At 40.6% G+C, this 23,078-nt stretch overlaps 1 protein-coding gene across 6 annotated transcripts in view; it reads left to right on the top strand.

Annotated features, from left to right (window-relative positions):
* PPP3CA (protein phosphatase 3 catalytic subunit alpha) overlaps positions 1-23,078 on the top strand; it is a 185,773-nt gene that overhangs the window by 133,677 nt on the left and 29,018 nt on the right. For all 6 annotated transcript variants that reach the window (XM_083456786.1, XM_083456784.1, XM_083456782.1 and 3 more), the window contains exons 4-8: positions 335-446; positions 2,325-2,470; positions 7,393-7,532; positions 15,577-15,654; positions 20,280-20,374. In XM_083456786.1, the coding sequence (XP_083312912.1) occupies positions 335-446; positions 2,325-2,470; positions 7,393-7,532; positions 15,577-15,654; positions 20,280-20,374 (571 nt within the window). The remainder of the gene's footprint in view (positions 1-334; positions 447-2,324; positions 2,471-7,392; positions 7,533-15,576; positions 15,655-20,279; positions 20,375-23,078) is intronic.

Below are 23,078 nucleotides of genomic sequence, written 5' to 3'. Positions count from 1 at the left end.
AGTTGGGTTATTTTTTTCCTGATATGGTTTTCCTGGTTTTAGAGAGCTTGGGAAAGGGGTGGGAACAAATTATGTGAAAATAAATGTCCACATTATTTAATATTAAGAAATATTAAAGCATCATGATGACTAGTTAAGCCAAGCTTGCTGTAGAATGTACACAACACACAGCTATTAAAAATGTTTGATAGTTTTGGTAAGCTTCTGAATGAGCGGGCATTGTAATTAGAAAATGTTTTAATATTTTAAAAAACACGTCATATATGTTGTCTTTTGTAAAACAGAATGCACTCTTCATTCTTAATCAGCATCATTCCTTTCTTCTTCTTCACAGTGTGTGCTGTATTTGTGGGCCTTGAAAATTCTTTATCCAAAAACACTGTTTTTACTGCGTGGGAATCATGAATGTAGACATTTAACAGAGTATTTCACATTTAAACAAGAATGTAAGTATGAGTCAAAATTACTTCTTTTTCTAATATTCTTTTTGGAGATGGTAAACGTCTATTCAGGACTAAGACAAGTAAACAAAAGCCATCTTTAAACCTGCATTCAGTTTAAAGGGAATCATGCTCATGAATAGCTGCAATATGATAGACAACTTAGTCCTCATAACCTTGGTGTACGATCCTTGCCCATACAAGCATGCCTTGCCCAGACACTTTACCTTGTTGCTCTGGATACAGGACTGCAACATAGAGTTCTACTGTCCTGTGTTTGTTCCAAATCGCTGCGGTCTTTCAGCAGAGTGATCATGATCCAAACAGGGTAGCACATGGGCCCTGTTTCGCTGGAGGGTTAGTCTGATGGCCATCTGATGGCAAGAAGGAATTAACAGGCATTGGGAATTTAGAGAATGTGACAGGGCAGTAGGTCACACCTAGAAATTGGAGGTAGAAACTTAGGACCATATCATCATCACCATTTCAGTGATGGGTCATGGTGGGTTACAACCATTTGAAATTCAATATTAAGAACAGTTTAAAACAAATTACACTAACAGGAAAGAGGTGCACTTAAATAGGGCAGCTACACATACAGTTGGCCCTTGGGTCCAGAGTAGGGGCAGGGTTACCAGCAGTCGGTCTTCCCTCACCTGGGTACCAACCTCTTTTTTTCATGTTGTCTACTCCACCACCACATGCACCTTTTGCCTTCAGAGCTGCATTAAAATCCACAGTGGCCACATTTGGGAAAACATGACCTACAGAACAATGTACAATGACATTTCCTTTACAGAGTGGAGGATAAAAAGGTTGTTAATTGACTTGAACGATTTGTAATTTACTGAGTTTTTAATATGCATATTTATAAATTAACATTTCAAATTAATTGAACAATCTCATTTATTTCATAATGATGTTTCTGCAAATCATTAAGAAGATGTGTGGTGGCGGTTTCTATACTGACCTACCCTTTCAAAGGGCAGGAGAATATATAATAGAATCTAAAATGAAATTATAGCTCTTTGGAGAAACCTTCTCGGATGACTAGAGAACTGTTGATATGGTGGGGTTTTTTATATATAATGTGACTTTAAATGTTCATTAGTCTCCATGACATTTAGCATTCATGATTTCATCATTTAAGACTTGCTTAATATTTATTCATTTAAAGGATTTGTATGCAGCGCTTTTGCCTAATGGTGTTCGAGGAAGCTTAATAAAATCTTTTAAAACTAGAAAATATCATAAAACAAAACGGCAAACAGAATGAAAAGCCCAATTACTCTAAAATGATAGACGAAAGCAGGAAACAACTAATTCAAAAGCCTTTCAGTCGAAACTGGACAGACAATCCTTGTGAACTATAATAAATTAAATTAAGCCACCAAAGTTAACTGCCAAAAACTCAAATTTGATGTTGCCTAAAGGAAGGTGGCAAGTTCATTCACCCTTGCACACCAACCTAAATTCTGCAGGCATGATCAACTGGGAAAGGTTAGCTAATGGCTGTCTTAGCTGCCTAACAGGTTCTGACTGAACATCTTTACCTAAAAGCCATGAATCAGTAGCACTGAATATTAACCAAGTCACAATCAAAGCAGAGGATTTGAATGTATGCTAGACACTCTTGTCCAATGATGTATTGGTGGTGGTGATGGTGGTTGGAAAGGAGAAGTGGCAATGTTAGTGTCCCCGTTTTCATAGAAACTGCATTATCTCTCCAATGGAAGACCATAAATTATTTACTTGCAAAGGTGTGCAGAAAATATATGGGAAGTCAATATTATGGCCCACAGAATTTAGGTCTGAATTCTTTAATACAGTATTCTCCCCTCTTTTCAAGTACTTTTTTTCTGATACTATCTTATTACCCAAAAGGTAAAATAAAGTATTCAGAACGTGTGTATGATGCCTGCATGGATGCCTTTGACTGCCTTCCCTTGGCTGCTCTGATGAACCAACAGTTCCTGTGTGTTCATGGTGGCCTGTCTCCAGAGATCAACACTTTAGATGACATCAGAAAAGTAAGTTTGGATAGCACAACTCCAAAGTTTGCACTAAGCAAACTTTGCTTTGCTCCAAATACCATCTCTCATTTTTTCCACTGTTGTCATATGGGAGAATTAAAAGTGAAGGGGTGGATCCAATGTTAAACATCCTCAGGAGTGGATTTATTGAAATTAATGGACATGGCTAACTTAGGTCCATAAATTTCAGTGGGTCTACTCTGAATAGGATTTAGTTGATGACAACCCAAAATGTTTGTCTTTTCTCATTGCACTAAAACTCTTCTAGGATTGTCCTCCTTGGTAGTTGTCCTAAAAAGTAAGAAGAAGAAAAGAACTTCACTTAGCTCGCTTATTTAATGTGGCAACTACAGAAATGGAGTTAATCGATCATTCTTATTTTGCTTTCCAAAAAAACTGGTTTTGTTGTGTCCATGGGGTTTGCTGTTGAATTTTCTTCTATACATTAGTTCTTTACTCCAATACAGCTATGGTTATGCAGGTATCTATGCTTGGCTATGCCATCCAGAATATGTATGTGTGAGTAGGGTGAGTATGCTGTGTGTACATGCAAATCAAATTTTCCATCTGTGGTTCCCAGTGATAACATTTGTAGAAAGTTGCTTCCCTACACTGATCCTTATCTTGATCAGAGTGCAAATAGTCGCCACCCCTCTTGACAACTTGTCATGTTCAAACAATATGTTGTTGCGTATTCAGCAATTGCTGGGATGGTGGTGTTGACCCAGGTGTGTGTGGCGATTTCCAATAGCTTCAATAGTGTGGGATCTGATTTAGAATATTTATTTGACTTCAGGTTAGTAAACTTTTTTTCTAAAAAAAGTTTATATTAATTTGATATTCTATATAATATCTGGAAAGTTTTTTCCATCATCAGATTATTTTAACTGAAATAGGGGAAAATAATGATAAAGCACACTTTAGATAGCATCCTGTGAGAGTACTTAGGATGGTACATACCGTTCTATCTATACATGAAGGGGAAAACCAGATGGCAGATGGCCCAGCTCTGCCCAAACAGTTACTGTATTTTTCGCTCTATAAGACGCACCAGACCATAAGACGCACCTAGTTTTTGGAAGAGGAAAACAAGAAAAAAAATATTCTGAATGCCCGAAGCCAGGACAGCAAGCGGGATCGCTGCACAGCTTATGGGATAGCCCTGTCTTATGGGATAGCCACGAGCAAGCCTCTCCGGGCAAGGGGAGCCTTCATCTCCTGCCCCGGAGAGGCTGCGCACGGCTAAGGTTCCCCCAAGAGCCACGCTCCCTTTAAGGAGCGCGCAGAGTGTGCTCCCCCAAGAGCCACACACATGCTCTTTAAAGGGAGCGCTGAGCAGAGCCTCCTGCCTGCATTCACTCCATAAGACGCACACACATTTCCCCTTACTTTTTAGGAGGGGGAAAGTGCGTCTTATAGAGAAAAAAATACGGTAGCTGCCACCAGTAGTCCTTATGACAGAGGTAGCCATGAAAACGGAGTGTTTGAAGCAGGGTACTAGAGGCTTGGGATCCACTGGATCCTAAGCTCTGCACATTCCCCAAGGTACCCAATCCTTGGTACCCTCATCTGCACCAGCGTGGAGCTGGTATAGCAAACGAGCACACTTCCAACCTTCTGTCCAGCAGGGCTTTGATTGCAGCAGAGGATCTGTTGCTCTGCATTTCCCCAGCCCTTAGAGAGGATTGCTGTGTCAATGTGGTTTACATTTCTTTTCAATCAAACAGAAAAGCTTTGCTTAGAAATTATTTTCTTTCAAATACTTGTGAATGGTTTCAAGATACAGCGATTCAAGAGCATAGTTTACATATAAAGAAAAATGTAGGCTGTGAACATAGTAAGTTTATCATACTCAAAAGAAGTCTATGCATTGATACTATTATTAAATATGCGTGCATGCTTCCTAGTAAGGGTCACCTGAAGAAAATCTTTGATTTGATTAGCATTATAGCCATTCATTGTGTTATGAATTATTTCCCCCCCAGGAAGGGGTGGGTTTTTAGAAATGGGGAAAATGCATTGCATAACATTTTCCACACCACATCAATGTGGCATCCATTACCCATAATCTAGAGATGACTTTTTGGAAACTATGTTACTTTTCAAAAGCAATAATTTACTGCAACTTTGGTGGAGCTTGGAGCTGATGGTCAAAGCCATGAATGAAAACTGATTTACAAGCTGAAGCAAGAGCTGTTGCAAGAGATATCCCACAGATGCCTGCTTCTTCTACTTCAGTGAGACCTCAGTAGCCTTATTAAGCTATTCAAGACACACCCCACAGTGATAATTGTGTGAGGCAAGAGGGTAGAGCATCACACAATTATCACTCTGCACACATTGTGTGCCTGCCCTCATGCCCCACATTGACCTCCTCCCAACGTACATTTGGGAACTTGCCTGCAACGGGACAGCATACCAAATGTGAGTTAACTGTGAAAATGCAGTGACCCTGAGCTGAAATCTTGAGAGGGTGCAACCTACACAAATTAGCAGACTGCTTTGCTGCAGACTTGATCTGCAACATGTGGACAGTATTAAGGAGGACATTATGTGGGATGTGGCAGTGAGGGCGAGGCAAGTAAGTGTGGCTCCACTCTTCTGCCTCACAGTGTTATTACCCTGTATTTTGAATGCCCAGATAAGGTCCTAGGAGGACCTTCTGTATTGGAATGCTGAGTATATGTTCCTTTTAAGTAAACCTTTATGTTGGTGTGCATGTGTTATATGACATCTCATTCATGGGGACAGTCCAGAGGTCTGTGCGATGCAGATTACCTACTGCAAAACTGGCAAAGTGCAACTGATTTAAAATGGAAGCAATTGCGTATAGTCTCCTCCTCACAGCCAGTCTGGAGGAAGCGAGGAATCTTTAGGAACTCAGCTCCAATCTGCATAGCCCCACATCTGCGTGTCTCATCAAGATTTCAGGTTCCTCATGCAGCAACAGAAACATGTCTGCTTATAATGAGAGGTGTGTTTACTTTCTTGTTCCTCTTAAGCCCCTGGTTGTACCGTCTTTTGGAGGGCAGAACTGTGTATGCAGCACAGCTTGTCTTGGAACCCCTAAACTAGCCTGCTGCCTAAAGAGCAGTAGGGAATACTATCACATCACCTATGTTTAAATAAGATTCAGCACTCAGACCAGTTCAGTTCTGATTTGGAATGGAGTGGGATGGTGTTGTCCTTTGCCTCGGGCAACAAAATGTCTTAGGCCAGTCCTGTTTATGCATGCTCACAAAAGCATGCATAAAGCCACAAAACTCAAGAAAAATTCCAAATAATTGGTATAATTACAGACTGTATGCTGCTCCCAAGAACTCTTTCCAGATGAATTCCATTGACCTTGTTTGGATGCAGTACCAAACCAGAGCGCATGAATAGTTATGTGCATGAACATGCACCCTATTCCATCTCTAAATCTCAAGTAGACTGTCATCTGTCAGTCCAGTTATGACCCCCAAGCAAGATGTGTGTGTGGCGGGGAAAGAAGTAAAGTGGAGGGGCATAACTCTTCTTCCTCTGTACTGAATGAATTCATTCTGTCTCAAGATGAATTCCAAAGGGTGAGGGTTGCAGTGCTTTTCTGTGCACAGTGGAGAACCTGCAGTAAACATCCAGCTAAGGGCAGGTTGGTGGAGATTTCTTGTTCAGCAACAGATTTGTTTGTTCACTGTGTTACTTAAGTCAGGCAGACAATGGTTTATTTACAGCAGGAATGTCAGCATTTAAATAATGTGTACAACTCTGATTTTAAAAGTATTAAATAGCTCTATTATTAAAATGCATCTAGGGAGTTTTTCAGTTGATGGAATTGATTTCCTTTCCTATTCCTCCCCTCTAATCAATGAGATAATTGAATTTACTATGTTTATATATATGCTGGAAGCCGCCCAGAGTAGCTAGGGCAACCAGTAAGATGGGTGGGGTACAAATAAATTGTTGTTGTTGCTATATATTGAGGGATTGCATTCAGCTATTGATGGCTGAGCACACTGGATCACTTAATTAATTAATTAATTAATTACCCAAACAGAGAGAACCTATTTTCTGTTGTCTATGCTCTCATAATCTCTAGGTTAGATTACTGCAGTATGTTTTATGTGGGGCTGCCTCCAAACATGGTTCAGAAACGTCAGCTGGTGCAGAATTCAGCGGCCAGATTGCTTACTGGGGCAAGACTGTTTGAGCATATAATGCCAGTCCTGGCCAAACAACACTGGCTGCCAATTAGTTTCTGGACCCAATTTCTAGTGTTACTTTTGACCTATAAAGCCTTAAATGGCTCAGGACCACAATACCTCAAGGACTGCTTCTCCCCATATGAATTGGCCCATACCCTGCAGTCATCACTTGAGGTTCTTTTTATGGATCTTCTCCTCTGCAGTGGCTCTCTCCTTTTACATTGGGAAAGTCTAAGTCAAAGTTTCCCAAACTTGAGTCTCCAGCTGTTTCTGGAGTACAACTCCCATCATCCCTAGCTCGCAGCTCCAGTGGTCAGGGATGATGGGAATTGGTTCCCTGTAATCTTAATTCTCACAATGAGGGGACCACCAGAAGGCCCTTGGAGCTGGATCTCAGTGTCCGGGCTGAAAGATAGAGGTGGAGACATTTCTTCAGGTATACAGGGCCAAAACCAGAATTCATTTTGCTATAGTGATGAGGTTTAATCCCATTTTATAAACTGCCATAACTATATTCTGTGGTTGCACATCAGTTTGGGGCCAGCATGCAATCTTGGGGCATTATGGTTGTACCAGGGGAACCACACTCTGTTATGGCTCTGAGTTGAACTGCAGGAGGAGTGGGAGTCTCAAAACCAAAGCACGGTAATGCTTGTGCTGTTGTTCCTAAATGTCAGCACCAGATCTTTCCCTCTAGCACCCTTAGCCTTTCTCTTTGTCTTCTCTTTTTCTTAGTTAGATCGATTCAAGGAACCACCTGCGTATGGACCTATGTGCGACATCCTGTGGTCAGATCCTCTAGAGGACTTTGGAAATGAGAAGACTCAGGAACATTTCACTCACAACACAGTCAGGGGGTGTTCATACTTCTACAGGTGAGGATGGTTTCTTGTTTCATATGGCCTCTGCAGATGGTTGTGGCTGCTTCATAAACCACCGTAATTGTGCCTTGAGTTGCATAGATCTTGAGTTCTGCCTTTTAAAAGAATTGAATCTCTGTCTAAAAACCAATATTTCTTCCATTGTGTTTAAGCATCGTGTGTACCTATTGAGGTTCTGTTTCAACTAAAATACATATGGACTCGCACATGAAAATTCAGTCAACAAGAATGATTATCACTCAATGTGATAGTGGCAGGATCCAACATGGACTCTGCCAGTTCCATATAAATCAAGGAGGACTGGAAGGAAATGCATTTAAAATGCAGCAGAGGGAAAAGAGGGACCTGCATAGTTTACCCCCATATTTACATTTTGCTCTGAAATTCCTTCTCCTCCACTGTCCATGCCTACTCAAGAAGTAATTTCCCCCTTCCCAGCCCTTACATAAGGAATTAGCAGTTCCTCACTCACTCTGCCATTAAGCCCTAAGTCAGGGATGGGGAACTTGTGATCCTCCAGATGTTGCTGAACTAAAAAAGCCCCCTCATGCCTGGCCATTGACCATGGTGATTAAGTTTGAATCTAACAACATCTGGACAGCCACGAGTTCCCCATCCTTGCTCTAAGTCCTAACAATGTGATATCTTTTGAAAGATTTTGAATGTTGTTATGGTGAGCAAGTTCATAAAATTGTTTATCACTAAAGCATTTTCACAGGGTAAAATTCACTAACATTACTTGTGTGTTGACAGATAAAGTTTCCTGTTACAGCACATATATATAGTCCCTTCGCAAAGATTGCTACATTCTATTGTTGAGAGAGTTGTGACTTATACAACCAAGACACTTTCTTCAGTTAGCTACTTGGCTGACTACAGATCCTGCCATTCCCTTTTGGAAGTTCCTTTGCGGGCAAAACATGCTTTACTAAATGGCCTGAATTCTTTATTGTAGCATTGAGATTTGAGTTTTAGGGAAAATCTGCATTTTCAGAAAACAGGAATAATGGCAATTACATATGTTTCAGCAAAAAGGGCCTTAGGTTACAAATAAATACTTAATTACCTTTTTAATTGGAAACAATTTCACTGATCTGTATTAGGATTGTTCATGTGTTTATGGGTATTGTGGTTACAGCAACTGCTTTAAGTGATATTCCTGAAGATGGTGACCCATTGGGGGGCAAGGAGGAGGTTGTATCTTTTAGGAAACACTCTAGAATCTGCAGTTTTCCTCAGCATAAATTTCCTCAGCACATTACACCGAGTAGGTCAGAATATAACAAGAATCATAAGTAAACTTCTAGTGAGTTCCTGAAGGGGCAATATATTATTGGTAAGTCTGTTGAAAAGCTTCCTATGATGAGTGTTGGCTATGCTGTCTAGGGCTGATGAAGCCAGTGTGGTGTAGTGGTTAAGAGCGGTAGTCTTGTAATCTGGGGAACCGGGTTCGCGTCCCCGCTCCTCCACATGCAGCTGCTGGGTGACCTTGGGCCAGTCACACTTCTTTGAAGTCTCTCAGCCCCACTCACCTCACAGAGTGTTTGTTGTGGGGGAGGAAGGGAAAGGAGAATGTTAGCCGCTTTGAGACTCCTTCAGGTAGTGGTAAAGCGGGATATCAAATCCAAACTCTTCTTCTTCTTCTTGTAGTTCCAAGAACAGCTGGAGGCTATCCCTGCCTTATCACATACAAAATGAACCTACGGCTAGTTAAAATACAGTTGAAATGTTAAGACTGTGATCAGTTGCGTGTGCAAAATTCTACAGCCAATCTTTCTGTACTCACAAGAACACAAAGTTAAGCTAGGACAACCTCTGTTTGCTAGCACTTGAAATATATATTCATTAATATCCACCCAAATTACATTTTTACTGGCACACTAATACCATAATGCAATGTACTGCAGTGCATAATGTGGTTATTCCACTTCTTCAGTCATCTGAAACAAAGGAATAATACGCTATGACGTGCGTAAAACACTTCATTATTTCCTCTAGAATAAAGGCTTTCAAGCATTGTTTCTTCAGGGACCCTTTCTACATTGATTTGTCTGCTGAGAAGCAACTACATGTAAGCCGCAGAAATCTTTCACATTACCTCCAGAAAGTTCTGGGGAGTTATTCTGGCATGAACAGTCAGCTTGTGAAGGGGATGCTAGCGAGGCCTATTGGACCTCACAATCGCCCACATGAACTGAAAAGGTATCGTAGAACACAGTCAAGACTGGTGGCTGTACATTTCAGGGGGAAATTTCAAATGGTGGGGAACGCTGCCTTTTAGGGAACGGTTCACCTTTTTGATCTTCTCATTGAGCAACCTCTGAGAAGATTGTGAAGAAGTGCTGCACATAATCACAATCTGCAGCTCATGGTACATGCAGCCCTTACTGCAAAACAGATTGTGTACTTCTGAGTTTAAAACAATTCATCTAGCACCGTGAGCCTAACAGAAAGGACTCAGTCCTTGTATTTAGCAAAACCTCCAAACAGAAGCTTAATCTATATTATTGTTTATATACTTATATATGTTATTTGCTTGGTTGGGCTTTCCTTGATCAGAGATAAAACCCCAAACCAGCAGTCTTCTGAAAACTTAAAGCGCTAATAGATTTTCTGTGGCGTAAAGCTCAAAATAAATCTTAAGAGTGAGGTTCCACCAGGTTGTACTGGAACTGGGTAATTCAACTAATCTCCCAGAAGTAAAATCCAAGAAATTTGATGTAAACTTCAGGCCAGCAAATAGGGTGCCTGGAAAGGAAGGTGAAGGCCACAAAGCAAAAACTTGTATCAAAGGCCTGAATTTTATTTTACCCCACCCCTTTTGCTTCTGACTCTATTTAACCATGAGAAGTGAAATGACTCTGTGCCTTCTGTTGAAAAGGGTTCCCCACCCCTAGCCTAAAGCAAGAGCAATACTTTTATTTAGGAATGCAAGAAACATCCAACTGGTTTCCATTTTGATGCCGATTTATCTAATTTGCAATGCCTGAACCAATACGTGAATCAAAACTCAACTGTCCTTAAAAATTTGCACTTCTCTGAATTTTGCAATGCAATTCTTTTTTTGAAAAACAAGTTCCCAAAAAGTATATATTAGAGGAAAGTGCACAAAAATGTATATTTTGGTGAAAATCACTTGCAGACTTCTATATATTGGGAGGAATTCTAGCGGGAAATGTGGACAAATTTTCCTGGTGCCAAAAGGTCAAACTGATGTAGAAATGGAGATAACTGAATTTAAGACTGGAAAAGATGAGAAACTGAGAGCAATTAGAATTGAAAAATTCACCCATCCCCACCTCTACTTGAGTAAATATACAGATGCTCTCGGTTTTCATGAAAGATTTGGTTTAGTGACAAATTGCATTTATTTAAATGCATCCAATTTACTTTTGCTCTGTTCATTTTTGTTAAAAAAAGTTCATTCTGATCTAACTGCAAGCTAGTTCCAAAAGTACATCTTTCTCTGCTTTGTGAGTTTTGTAATTTTTTTAGTAGTGCTAACTGATATATAAGTAGCAAAATATTTTCACAGGACCTCTAGAGTACTTGGCATGATATTTCCTTGTTATACCAAGTTTGTAGCGTCACTCGTTATACCACCACCTTGTGGCTTAAATAATTTGGACTACAAATGATTTAGTTTGATCATAAAAGAACAAAAGCAAAACAACTAACTTTAGTAAGTGGAATATATGCATTTTATGCCTTTTTGAATTATGTATTTAAATGGTATTGGATTCCCTCTTTCAACATACTGCATCAAATGTAGTGAGGTATATATGTATGTAAAGCTGTAGTTGCACAAATTCAGCAATATGTTAAAGGGGGAACATCAAGCCTTTAGTTTTAGGAAGAGGGTGGAGAGCGGGCGTTTGTGCAAGAATGCATGCAAATCCTAAGGAGCTGCCTTATAGGATTGGCTCACCTGGTTCTCTATTCTTTACACTGACTTGGCAGTAGAAGTTTCAAGCAGGCTACCAACCTTTTCAAAAAAACAAACAGAATGTGCATATTTTATGTCAGACTCCGTTTTTATTTAATTTTTTTGAAAAAGCTTCTTTAGGTTCTTGATTTCACAGTTTCTAACCAATCGCTGCTGTAAAGTCTCACAACCAGTTTTTCTTGAGCACCATCCAGAAGGAAGATTATTTGTTTTAAAAATGTAGTACAGGGACTTAAAATGTGAGCTCACACATTTTTCAAATTATGCGCAACTGCATGTGACCAGTATGTGAGAGGGATATGTAATATACCAGCTTACCACATGAGGGAGCTGCTGACATTTTGTACTTGGGCATTTCTATTCTGTTTGAGCATACAGTAGTACCTTGGGTTACAGATGCTTCAGGTTACAGACTCCGCTAACCTAAAAATAGTACCTCAGGTTAAGAACTTAGCTTCAGGATGAGAACAGAAATTGCTCAGTGGCGGCGCGGCGGCAGCAGGAGGCCCCATTAGCTAAAGTGGTACATCAGGTTAAGAACAGTTTCAGGTTAAGAACGGACGTCCAGAACGAAGTAAGTTCTTAACCCGAGGTACCACTGTATTGCATATGGTGGTAGAAGCTCAACAGGGCTCAGATGAAACAGTGGTCCAATGAAGTTTGACCAGGCCCTACTAAACCCCTTGACTGTGGTCTGATTGCTCAGTCAGAGCAGCTCTTCTTTTAAGTCAAGACAAAACTTTCTTTGATTTATTTATGCAAGTATTCACATACTGCCCACTCATGTACAGTATCAAAGTGGTGTACAATAATCTATGCAAATGCAATAAAATATATAATAACATAAAACAATACAGAATAATTGCAAGAATGGTTGACTCATCTAAAAATAGAAATGAAGCCAATGATGAGACGTAACAGCAGAAAAGGTTCTTTAGGAGATACCTGAAAGTTAGGAGCAAGGATGCTGGAAGAGCATTCCGCAGCATGGGGCTGGCGACACTCAATGCCTGACTTCTAGCTGAGGCCAGCCAAGGTTCTGAGACATGGGCAACAACTAACAACACTCAAATGAAGCCTTCACTTGACAACCCCAAACTGCTTCACTCTTCCCTGCTTTCTGTTTGGCTTGCCTGCCTGCCAAGCTCAGCAGTCTGCCTCACTTTTCAACCTCCTCTGGACTGGAAGTATCCTAGAGTCTTCTGCATGCTGACCTGGAAGTAAGCCGTACTGAACTCAAATGGGATTTACTTCAGAGTAAGCGTGCATAAGCTTGAGCTGTAACTGGGCACAGACCTGTAGCAACGAGTGGAGTGCTTGTCAGCTAATTTGCATATCAGACCAAATGAATTTGATTATATTAAGGCTGTGCGTTTGTTTGTTTGTTTGTTTGTGAAAGGGTATGCACAGGAAAGGAGGCTTTCTGTTTGTGTTATACGCTTTATAATAGTGACATAGTTTTATTAATACACATGACAGTTCTTTTGATAACTTTTTTCAACAACAGCAAAAATGTTAGATCCACTACACAAGTCCCATATCAGTTGTACCGCAATGAGAGGGAAGTGTTTGTTTGAAATTGCAAATTAATATACTTTTTTTTCCAATTACCAGTAGAACTGTATCTAAAATCTCCCTCTTTATTTTATATTACCAGCAGCTCTCTTGGTTATATAACTAAAAGCCAGTTGCCATAGCAACCTCAAATATAATGTTAGTGTCGTGGGATAGATTCATAGAAAGCATTTAACCCAGTGTGGTTAAGTGAAGTAAGGGATTGTTGCAAGCAGGACAATAGATGGCTGGGCTTTTTTTTCTGATCCATGTACCTCTTCTATATGAGGGGAAAGTAGCAGTAGTCTTATCTTGTTCATTCTCTCCTGCCCCTTTGAGGTTTGGGGTGCTGAACAGAAGCACCAGCTCTTAAACACAGTACACTTTGTAGTGCATTACAAAAAGAACATCTGGAACTTGAAGAAGCTTCAACAAACAGAACAATCAAGGGGACAGAGCATCTTCTCTTCAAAGAAAGTGAAGGTGTTCGTGGCTATTTAGCTTAAGAAAAAGAGATGACATAGAGAGGAGATGATGGAACGGGAACAGCCAACACAGTGCTTTCCATAAGTTCTTGGGTTACAACTCCCATTATCCCTGACCATTGGCTGTGCCACCTGGGATTGATGGAAGTTCAGCAACAGCTAGAGGCCATCATTTTTTGCCACCCCTGTGAAAAGAGGCTTATGGTAATAGAGGTTTGTGACAGAGGTCTGTGGAGAAGAATTTACTGCCTCTCTCTCATAATACTCAGTGTCACCCGGTGAAATGGATTGGCAGTAGATTCAGGATAGACAAATTGACTGGCAGTATATTCAGGAAAGGACTCCCCCCACCCCCCCCCCAAAAAGTACTTCTTAACACTATACATGATTCATTTATGGAATTTGCTGTCACAAGCTATGGTGATGGCTCTAGATGTAGCTGGTTTTAAAATGGCATTAGACAGATTTATGGAGGGCAGGACTGACAGTGACTATTAGCCATGATTCAGCATGGGGATTCCATTTTGCTCAGAATTATATCATTTGCTGAACCAGGGGGAGGCTGCTGTTTTCATGTGCTGGAGTGGATTTCCTCGAAGCATTTGGTGAGCCAGTGTTGAGAAGAGTCTACTGGAACAGATGAAAACCTGGTTTGATCCATTCGTGGAATAATACAGCTGAACTGGGTTGGCCACTCACCAGTCTGTTCGTTAAGTAAAAACGCAGCCCCTGGAAGTCAGGATTGTCTGCGCCATTTTACGTGTGCTGGAAAAGGGCACATGCCGCGACCAAGGCTTCCTTCTGTGCTTAACTATGTGTAGAATGCACACACCAGAATAAATTATTCAGCATGTTAGAAAGTTCCACATTTAGTACATTGGTGGTGGTGAAAGATTCAGTCTCTGAAATCAGATAGAAGCTTCATATCACAGAAGTACTCCAGATCTAGACAAGAGAGCTTTGCTGTATTTGTATGGACATGCCCACAGCTCCACTAAATCCATTAAATGGTAGTGCAGGCGATCTACACAACACCAGAATTCAGACTCGGCTAATCCTCAGCATGTTGAAATTTGTGTATATTCAGTGAAATGAAGAACATCCCTTTTATTACTCTACTTCTCTCCCTCTCTCCCACCAACCCTGTCTCTCCAGAGAACTGCAGTTTATAAAGTTTCATAAATCCTATACTTGGTACTAAATGTGTAGCTTTTTGTGGGTTAGCATGAGGTACCCACGAAGAATTAAGTAGCTGCTAAGTGCATTCACATTGGTATTGAGACAGAAATAGAAGGCTGATCCTCCTTTTCCTAACTTTTTCTCTAAAGGCACCAGCATCTTTGTAGAGTGAATAAAGTTGGGAAACAGCTACAGCAAACCTCAAATCACTTAAACTGAATTGAAATGCAGCTACTTGGAATCTAATTTCTGAATTTGTTGAAGGGAGGATGGGGCTTCTGAATCCATGGAATCCATGTTTGACGATAGCAAACGTCCTGTTCTGGGCTTCACACAGTGACCAACCATATTCCCCAAGGAGGTGCATCAGGGGCAGGGAAGGAAGACCCGAAGCAATCTACCTCCAGTTCTAAACACAGTGTCCTTTCAACTTGGATAACTTGTTTGTTTAAACCACTGTTTAAGCAGCCTTAGCCTTGTTTGAGCCATGATTTTCACAAACCACAGTTCTCCGAGTTGGGGCACACCAGAGAAGTAAGGGGAATTTAAAGCCAATCTCCCCTTTTTGAGATGCAAAACAAACGGTAGAGATTGAGTGTGCAAGAATGTGGCTCATTCATACAGCAGGAAACCCTGGCCTTCCATTGTGTCTAAAATTGGTCAGTGACTCCTGGAGTTAACTTGCAGCTTACATTTTTGACTAGTAGGGGATACAGTGATATGCTTTTTTTCAGTGCTGCTTTCCATTGAACTCAGTAACATTTAAGTTTATGTATACTGTATATTTATGTATTTGTGAGTGTCTGAGGCTAAGGCACCTTCTCTGTTTTTGTTTTTGTTTTATTAAAACATGCTTCTTTTCCTGCCCCAACAGTTACCCTGCTGTTTGTGACTTCCTACAGCACAATAACTTATTATCTATACTCCGAGCCCATGAAGCCCAGGATGCCGGGTGAGTGACTTTCCTTGTTTTTTGAATAAATTATTTTCCGGCATGTTGCCATCTGTACATTTCTTACATTGCTAAGGTGAAGTGCTTGTTCGGTACCTTTCAGAATGTAAAAGGGAAAGGACTGGTGTTTAAAAACAGTTGAATATTGACTTTTCAGGGTATGTTGCTTTTCCTTTTGATGTGTTTCTAGGGAATCTTGACCACATCCTGGAACCCTGGCTCTCTAGCAGATGGAGAAACAAGTGGGAGACGTTTAGCCTCTTTAAAATGGTGTAACATCCAAACCCCTATATCTTACCTAGAATTCTTCTTCCCAAATTCTAACATGGTTTCCTGCTGGTGCGAGACGTGCCCCCTACAAGGGTTCAGATACACTTCTAATTTTTAAAATATTCCAGGGTGCACAGTTCTGGCACTCAAAGCAGTTTGGGTGGCCCTCTGCTCAAATTAAAGTCTACTGTGATGATATAATTAGAACAAGGGCTTTCCCTTGCTCAGCTGATAAACAGCAGGAGCATATATATCAGCTCTTTACAGCTTGTTAACTTTCCGAACCTGCAGGGCTCTTTGGAGAGGCACAGTTTGAAACAGGAATATATTTTCTAGGTCACTGGAAGGAAGTGCCACTCTGTGCTTCCACTTTGCTCATCCTAATGGCTAAAGTACCAATACTTTCTACACAAGCACAGATGGAAGGAATATAAATTATTGACACTCAGATAGAAGAGCCATAATTTATGAATGTATTACAAGGTGTTCCACATTTAAGTAGCATGGTATCCTCATTTCATCTAGTTATGTGTGCCATATATTATACTCTGTTTTTATAAATTTGTACTCTGTCTTTTCTTCCAAGGGTGCTCAAAGCGGCTAACAATACTGTATAATTTTTTTAAAAAAAAAGCCCCCATCAGCCAAAAAAGTTCCAGAAGTATGAAAGACCAAATTGGTAAAATGTAGAGCAGCATTTTATTTTATTTGAAAAAAGTATTAGTGAGATCATTTTAAAAATATCTACTGAAGAAAACGAGCCTGTGGCATGAAAACAAAACAAAACCATAAACAGGGTGCTAACTAGATCTCCTGTAAGAGCCAGTGTAGTGTAGTGGTTAAGAGCGGTAGACTCATAATCTGGTGAACCGGGTTCGCGTCTCCGCTCCTCCTCATGCAACTGCTGGGTGACCTTGGGCTAGTCATGCTTCTTTGAAGTCTCTCAGCCCCACTCACCTCAAAGAGTGTTTGTTGTGCGGGAGGAAGGGAAAGGAGAATGTTAGCCGCTTTGAGACTCCTTCGGGTAGTGATAAAGCGGGATATCAAATCCAAAGTCTTCTTCTTCTTCCTGTATAATAATAATAATAATAATAATAATAATAATAATAATAATTATTATTTATTATTTATACCCCGCCCATCTGGCTGAGTTTCCCCAGCCACTCTGGGCGGCTTCCAATCAAGTGTTAAAAACAAAACAGCATCAAATATTAAAAATTTCCCTAAACAGGGCTGCCTTCAGGTGTCTTTTAAAGAGAAGATAGCTGCTTATTTCCTTCACATTGGTCGGCACTACCGAGAAGGCCCTCTGTCTGGTTCCCTGTAACCTCACTTCTCGCAATGAGGCAACCACCAGAAGGCCCTCGGAGCTGGATCTCAGTGTTTGGGCTGAACGATGGGGGTGGAGAATGGAGAAGAGATTTAATTCAGTCCACATCTTAATGCAATGTAATTCTCCAAGCAAACAAACAAACAAACAGTATATACATAAATGTGTATATCAGGGTTAAGTGTGCAAGAAAATAGCATACAACATGCATTTTATTAGGGGAAATGGCATACCAAAAATGTGTATATTTGGCAAAATTGAATATGGAAACGTGAGGGATCTACACTAAAATGATGACATATTATTGTAAAGATTTATTTTGACAAAATACAAACTAGTGCACAAATGTGGAGAACTCGACTTCAGATTGGTAAAATAAGAAACTTGGAGAAACCCAAACTAGCGGATCAATTCATCCCTACCTCCAGGTCAGATGGTTCTAGGAGAAAAAGCCTTCTCATTTTTTTTGCACCATATATACCTAGATATGGAGACCCTCCACATCTGATCTCTGTGGTGTTTTTGTGACATTTTGGGGTAATTTCCAGGTTCAGGGCAATGTGCGTGTGCATATTGAACATGCATCAATTGATTGTTTCCTATACTTCCTGAAATTCACCCAGCATTCCCTTCAAACTGCAACTTTAAATGAAGTTGGTCAGCCATTGTTTCCCATCAAGAAACCCCCAAAAAATCCAGAACACTATTCTTCTTTCTTTTCCTTCCTTCCTTCCTTCCTTCCTTCCTTCCTTCCTTCCTTCCTTCCTTCCTTTTTTCTTACATTCATATGCAATCTGTCCTCCCAGGAGCTCAAACCAGCGTACATGTGATCCCATTTTGTCCTCACAGGAGCTCTGTGGGGTGGGCCAGACTGAGAGTGCTTGACTGATCAAACGTCACCCAGAGACCTATTCATCCATCTGGGAAAGCTTGTTAGAACTAAAATTTCATCCAGAAATCACAGAGAGCGGGGGCCTGTTATATTTCTGTGGAATGCTGTTCCACAGAACAGGAGGAATCACACTAAAATCCTTGCTCCAAATTACTGTGGAATGGACTCCTGATATCCTTGGAACTTGTAGGAGAAGTTCTTCTGCAGACCTCGGTGACCTGCTGGGTATATAAATGACATGGTGGTCTCTCAAGTAACCTGCTCCTGAGCTGTATAGGGCCTTATATGTTGGTGCCAATACCATGAATGTAGCCTGGTCGGTTGGGATCCATATAACTGAAGCTCTTTTGAAGGCTATTAATAAGTTGGAATGATGATGGTGGTACAAGTTGATTACTACTCTTTCCAGGATGGTCAGAGCAACCATTGATGCTGGCTAATTTCCTTGGTTGAAGAATTTCCTTGGGTGAAGAGCTAACAAATTTGAACTGTGGACACTCTGAACATAATATTATTGCGGCTACATGACAAAATAACAAGGATATTTTTACCAGAGATCTTAGTGACCCTAGGAATTCCCTCCCCACTTTAAGCAGCTCCCAAGATTGCCAGCTGCCTTAGAAACTTCCCTGTATTCCAAAATTGGTTTGCCACAGGGTGCATCAGGCTGCTGTTATAAACAAAGAGACAACCTGGGAGACCCACCTGGACTATTGCAGATGGCTGTAGTACACATACCTGTAAAATACTCTCAGTATCCTTATTGATGTACCCCAAATTCCTCAAGTTTTGTTTTTGCTGTTGGTGTACAGAAAGCCAGCTATTGCTACAGAACTTCAATATGCAATTAGAGTAGAAGTGGTAGCATGCTGTTATTTTTCTTTTTCTCCATTTTGTTGCCAAGAGTTATAGAGATTTTATATAAGTCAGGGAACTAAAATGCTGTTGCTGATCCTTGCTTTGCCTCTTGCTAGGGAGAAAATATCATTTTTGTTGGTTTGATTCCAAAATTCTGGGGTTTTTCATTTTCATTGCTGACTGACTAAATATAGGCCCGCTGAGACGGTAACATTTTTGTCACCACAAGCAAGTGTAAATGTGCCGAGAGAAAAACTGAGCGTATATCAGAATATTTTGTGGCCCACATCCCCACACACTATTTTTTAAGGTTTGATTACTTTGATGTCAGTAGCAGAACCTTATATATTTTGTGCACAAAATACCGGGGTGGGGTGTGTGTGTTTTGCTTTTTGTAGGTCCAGATACACATTGGCTTGGATCAGGGTTTCAAAATGGCAAGATTCCTCTGCTCAGTTTGGGGTAATTCCTACCTCCTAGTACAGCAACACATGTCTCGGCCTAATAATAATAATAATAATAATAATAATAATTAATTTATTATTATTTATACCCCGCCCATCTGGCTGGGCTTCTCCAGCCACTCTGGGCAGCTTCCAAGAAGTATTAAAATACTGTAATACGTCAAACATTAAAAGCTTCCCTAAACAGGGCTGCCTTCAGATGTCTTCTAAAAGTCTGGTAGTTGTTGGCCTAGGATGCATTAAATAATTAAGGAACATTGTCCAGCCCTTCTGAGAGACTTTAGGACATGGGACCATGGGATAGAGAAACATTCTTGTGCAAGCAGCCTTCCAAGCGTAGTCTTTGGATACACCACATTGTTTCTTTTTATTTGGAGAGTTGGCTATTTTAAAGCATGCTTCACTCCCCTGGTCCATAGTGCACCACAGATTGCTTCTCAGAGTTGGAGAGAAGGACCCGAAAGCAGCTTATGGTACCCAAGCAGACTCATAAAGCTGCACATGCTCAGTCAGTCCTTGGTTCTAACTCATCATTTTCCTGGAGAAAGACCTATGCCTGTCCAAAACACAAATGAACCCAACAAAAGTTGTCCACAAACTTTTCCCATTGACTTCTTAATTACCTGTAAGTCTGTAGTCGGTCCAGTACGTACTCAACTTCGCTAAAATAATCGCAATGATGTACATACAAGTCTCTGTGAAATATGTGCAACGTGCATTTATGTGACTGTATCTGTGACAAGATATAAATCAACACAACTTGGCGAGAAATTTATGGTACTAATAAGGTTACTTATGTCATTTGTTACAGGTATCGTATGTACAGGAAAAGCCAGACAACAGGTTTCCCTTCATTAATTACAATTTTCTCAGCACCAAACTATCTAGATGTATACAATAACAAAGGTAAGAGCACTTCTTGCCCCTGCAAACTTAGCTTTGCTTTAACTTACTGATTTCCTCTTCCATTATTCTACCTCAATTGTGTGTTTTTTAAACTTCCCTTTAGTTCAAGGTCGATTCTTATTACACAGTTCTTGTATTAAGTAAATGGATTTGTGGATTAACTCCCTATGGGGGGAGGCTTTTCCTATCTGCAAATTGTAAATTTTCACGATGTATGAAGACAGATTTCAAAAACTAAAGCTATATTATTATTGTTATTGTTATTGTAGTAGTAGTTACTGTTATTATCATGGTCATTATTAATTACCTGCCCTTCACCATAAGGTCCCAGAGGTGAGTCATTAATCATTAAAGCTCAATATTAATAACAGTTTATAACAACTTAAAATCACAAATATTCAAATATTTTCCCACTGTGTCTTGCAGTGCTCTTTAGATTACTTTAAAGCAAGGGCAGGGAACCTTTTTCAGCCTAGGGGCCACATTGCCTTCTGTGCAACTTTCCAGGGGCCACCTATCAGTGGTGGGCAGGACCAGCGGTAAAAGTGAACAGAGTAATGAATGTAAATTTAACCTTTGTACTGTAGTCTGGTTTCTATACACACTTCTACCCCCAATCAGGCAACAGAGAGTCATTATTAGTTTTCAAGGATACAGCCCATGCAGGCAGATACACTCAGGGAGGACACAGACTAGTGAAAGGTGTGGTCTGGGGAGAGCTGGTATGGTTGAGGAGGTTTAACCTGCAGGTCAAGCAGATCTGGGTTGGCCACATTTGGCTCCAGGTCTGAAGTCCCCCCACCCCCTATTTTAAAACTGGAAGAACATTGAATTTCAAAAAGCCATTGAAATTCTGGCTTGTTTCACACATGCCTGTGCATCATTCATTACATTAAAGGTAAAGGGACCCCTGACCATTAGGTCCAGTCATGACCGACTCTAGGGTTGCGGCGCTCATCTCGCTTTATTGGCCGAAGAAGCTGGTGTTTTGTCCACAGACAGCTTCTGGGTCATGTGGCCAGCATGACTAAGCCGCTTCTGGAAAACCAGAGCAGCGTACAGAAATGCCGTTTACCTTCCCGCCGGAGCAGTACCTATTTATCTACTTGCACTTTGACATGATTTTGAATTGCTAGGTTGGCAGGAGCAGGGACCAAGCAACAGGAGCTCACCCCATCGCGGGGATTCAAACCGCCAACCTTCTGATCGGCAAGTCCTAGGCTCTGTGGTTTAACCCACAGCACCACCCGCGTCCCACATTCATTACATTATCGTGTGATAATTTATAGCTCAACGAATTGACTTCACTGAAAAGCACTGTGTTTTTCAGCGTTGTTTGTGGGAGTTACAAAAGATCTACTGAGGGCTCATATACATTTAAGGTACATTTAAAGCACTCCCCCTCCCCCCCCCAAAAAAAATTTCCCCTGAATCCTGGGAACTATAGCTTGTAAAGGATGCTGTGAATTATATTTATGAAAAGTAAATCAACAGTTTCCAGGATTCCTTTTGGCAGTGGGCGGTGGAGGAGGTGCTTTAAATGTATGGTTTGTATGCATCCACAGGTATGTAATCTCTGATTGCTGGTTTGCAGATACAAGTCACTAATTCATACTTGGGTCCTCAAGTGTTGAAAATGCAAGTGCAAACCACAGATGGCCTGAACAGTCAACCAGAATTGCTTAATGCATGCACACAAAGACAGATGTTCAGTCCAGCCCATTGCATGTTAACTTGGAAGAGTTACTGAGTCTAATGAAAGTTATCCACAAGAAACAATGCACAGGGTTGCAGCCTCAGTTGCGTGAGGAAGCAGTACTGCATCAGCTAACAGAATCCTGACAGGGTCCCAAGAGGACAGTGACCTGAGATTCTCCAGTCCCACAAGGATAAGTCTCACGATTTAGAAGCACTAAACTGTGTGTGCCAACAACTGCCATATAGAGATATCCATAGTCAACTTTCAGGCCTTCAGTCAGTCAGTGCTGGGAGATCCCCGTTGCAGATAATTAGGGTTTCCAAGGGCAGGTGAACAGTGCTAGAATGATGATCAGTTTCTGCCTACAGCTAGAGCTTCACTCCCACTACAGAATGCAGAAAGCAATCAAGTCATGCAGTTGCATTTGATAATAGTAAAAAGTAATTCTAGGAAGCGCTGATATATTTTTCTCTGAAAGCTTAATGGGCAGCATAATTATCTTTTGTACAATATTTGAAAATTGGCAATCCTTAAACAATATAGATATGGCAGCACAAGGCTACTGAAAGAACATGCAGAACCAAACTCTCCCATTTAATCTGTGCTTTGGTTTCGGTTAATTTTTTTTTTTTTTTTGGAGTTTCTTTTAACATCGATCGGTTATAAAGCATGTTTTCCTTTTGCTTTTTTGAATAATGGCTAGGGTACTTTCCCCCTGCCCTGCTCCCAGCCTTTAAAATAAAGAAAGCTTTTTTGAAAAGCCGTTTGAATAGTTGTTTTAAAGTTACTTATATTTGAGAGCAATATCAGCAGCATAAATTATTGATGTGATGTAAGTTAAAGTAGCTTTTAGATTCTCTGGATGAATTATTCATTTTATCACTTTAAAAAAAATATCCTAAAAACATTTATGTTTTAGCCAACTGCTCTTTCGGTGGGGGGGGTGTGATTTTTTAGAACCTTCTTTCTAGAACTGCTTTTTTCAAATGTATCGTATTAGGTTTC

The sequence above is a fragment of the Podarcis tiliguerta genome, assembly GCF_965153285.1.
Source record: "Podarcis tiliguerta genome assembly, chromosome: 9".
NCBI lineage: Eukaryota > Metazoa > Chordata > Lepidosauria > Squamata > Lacertidae > Podarcis > Podarcis tiliguerta.
The sequence above is the reverse complement of the archived record's forward strand: the minus strand, read 5'-3'. Positions and strand labels throughout refer to the sequence as shown.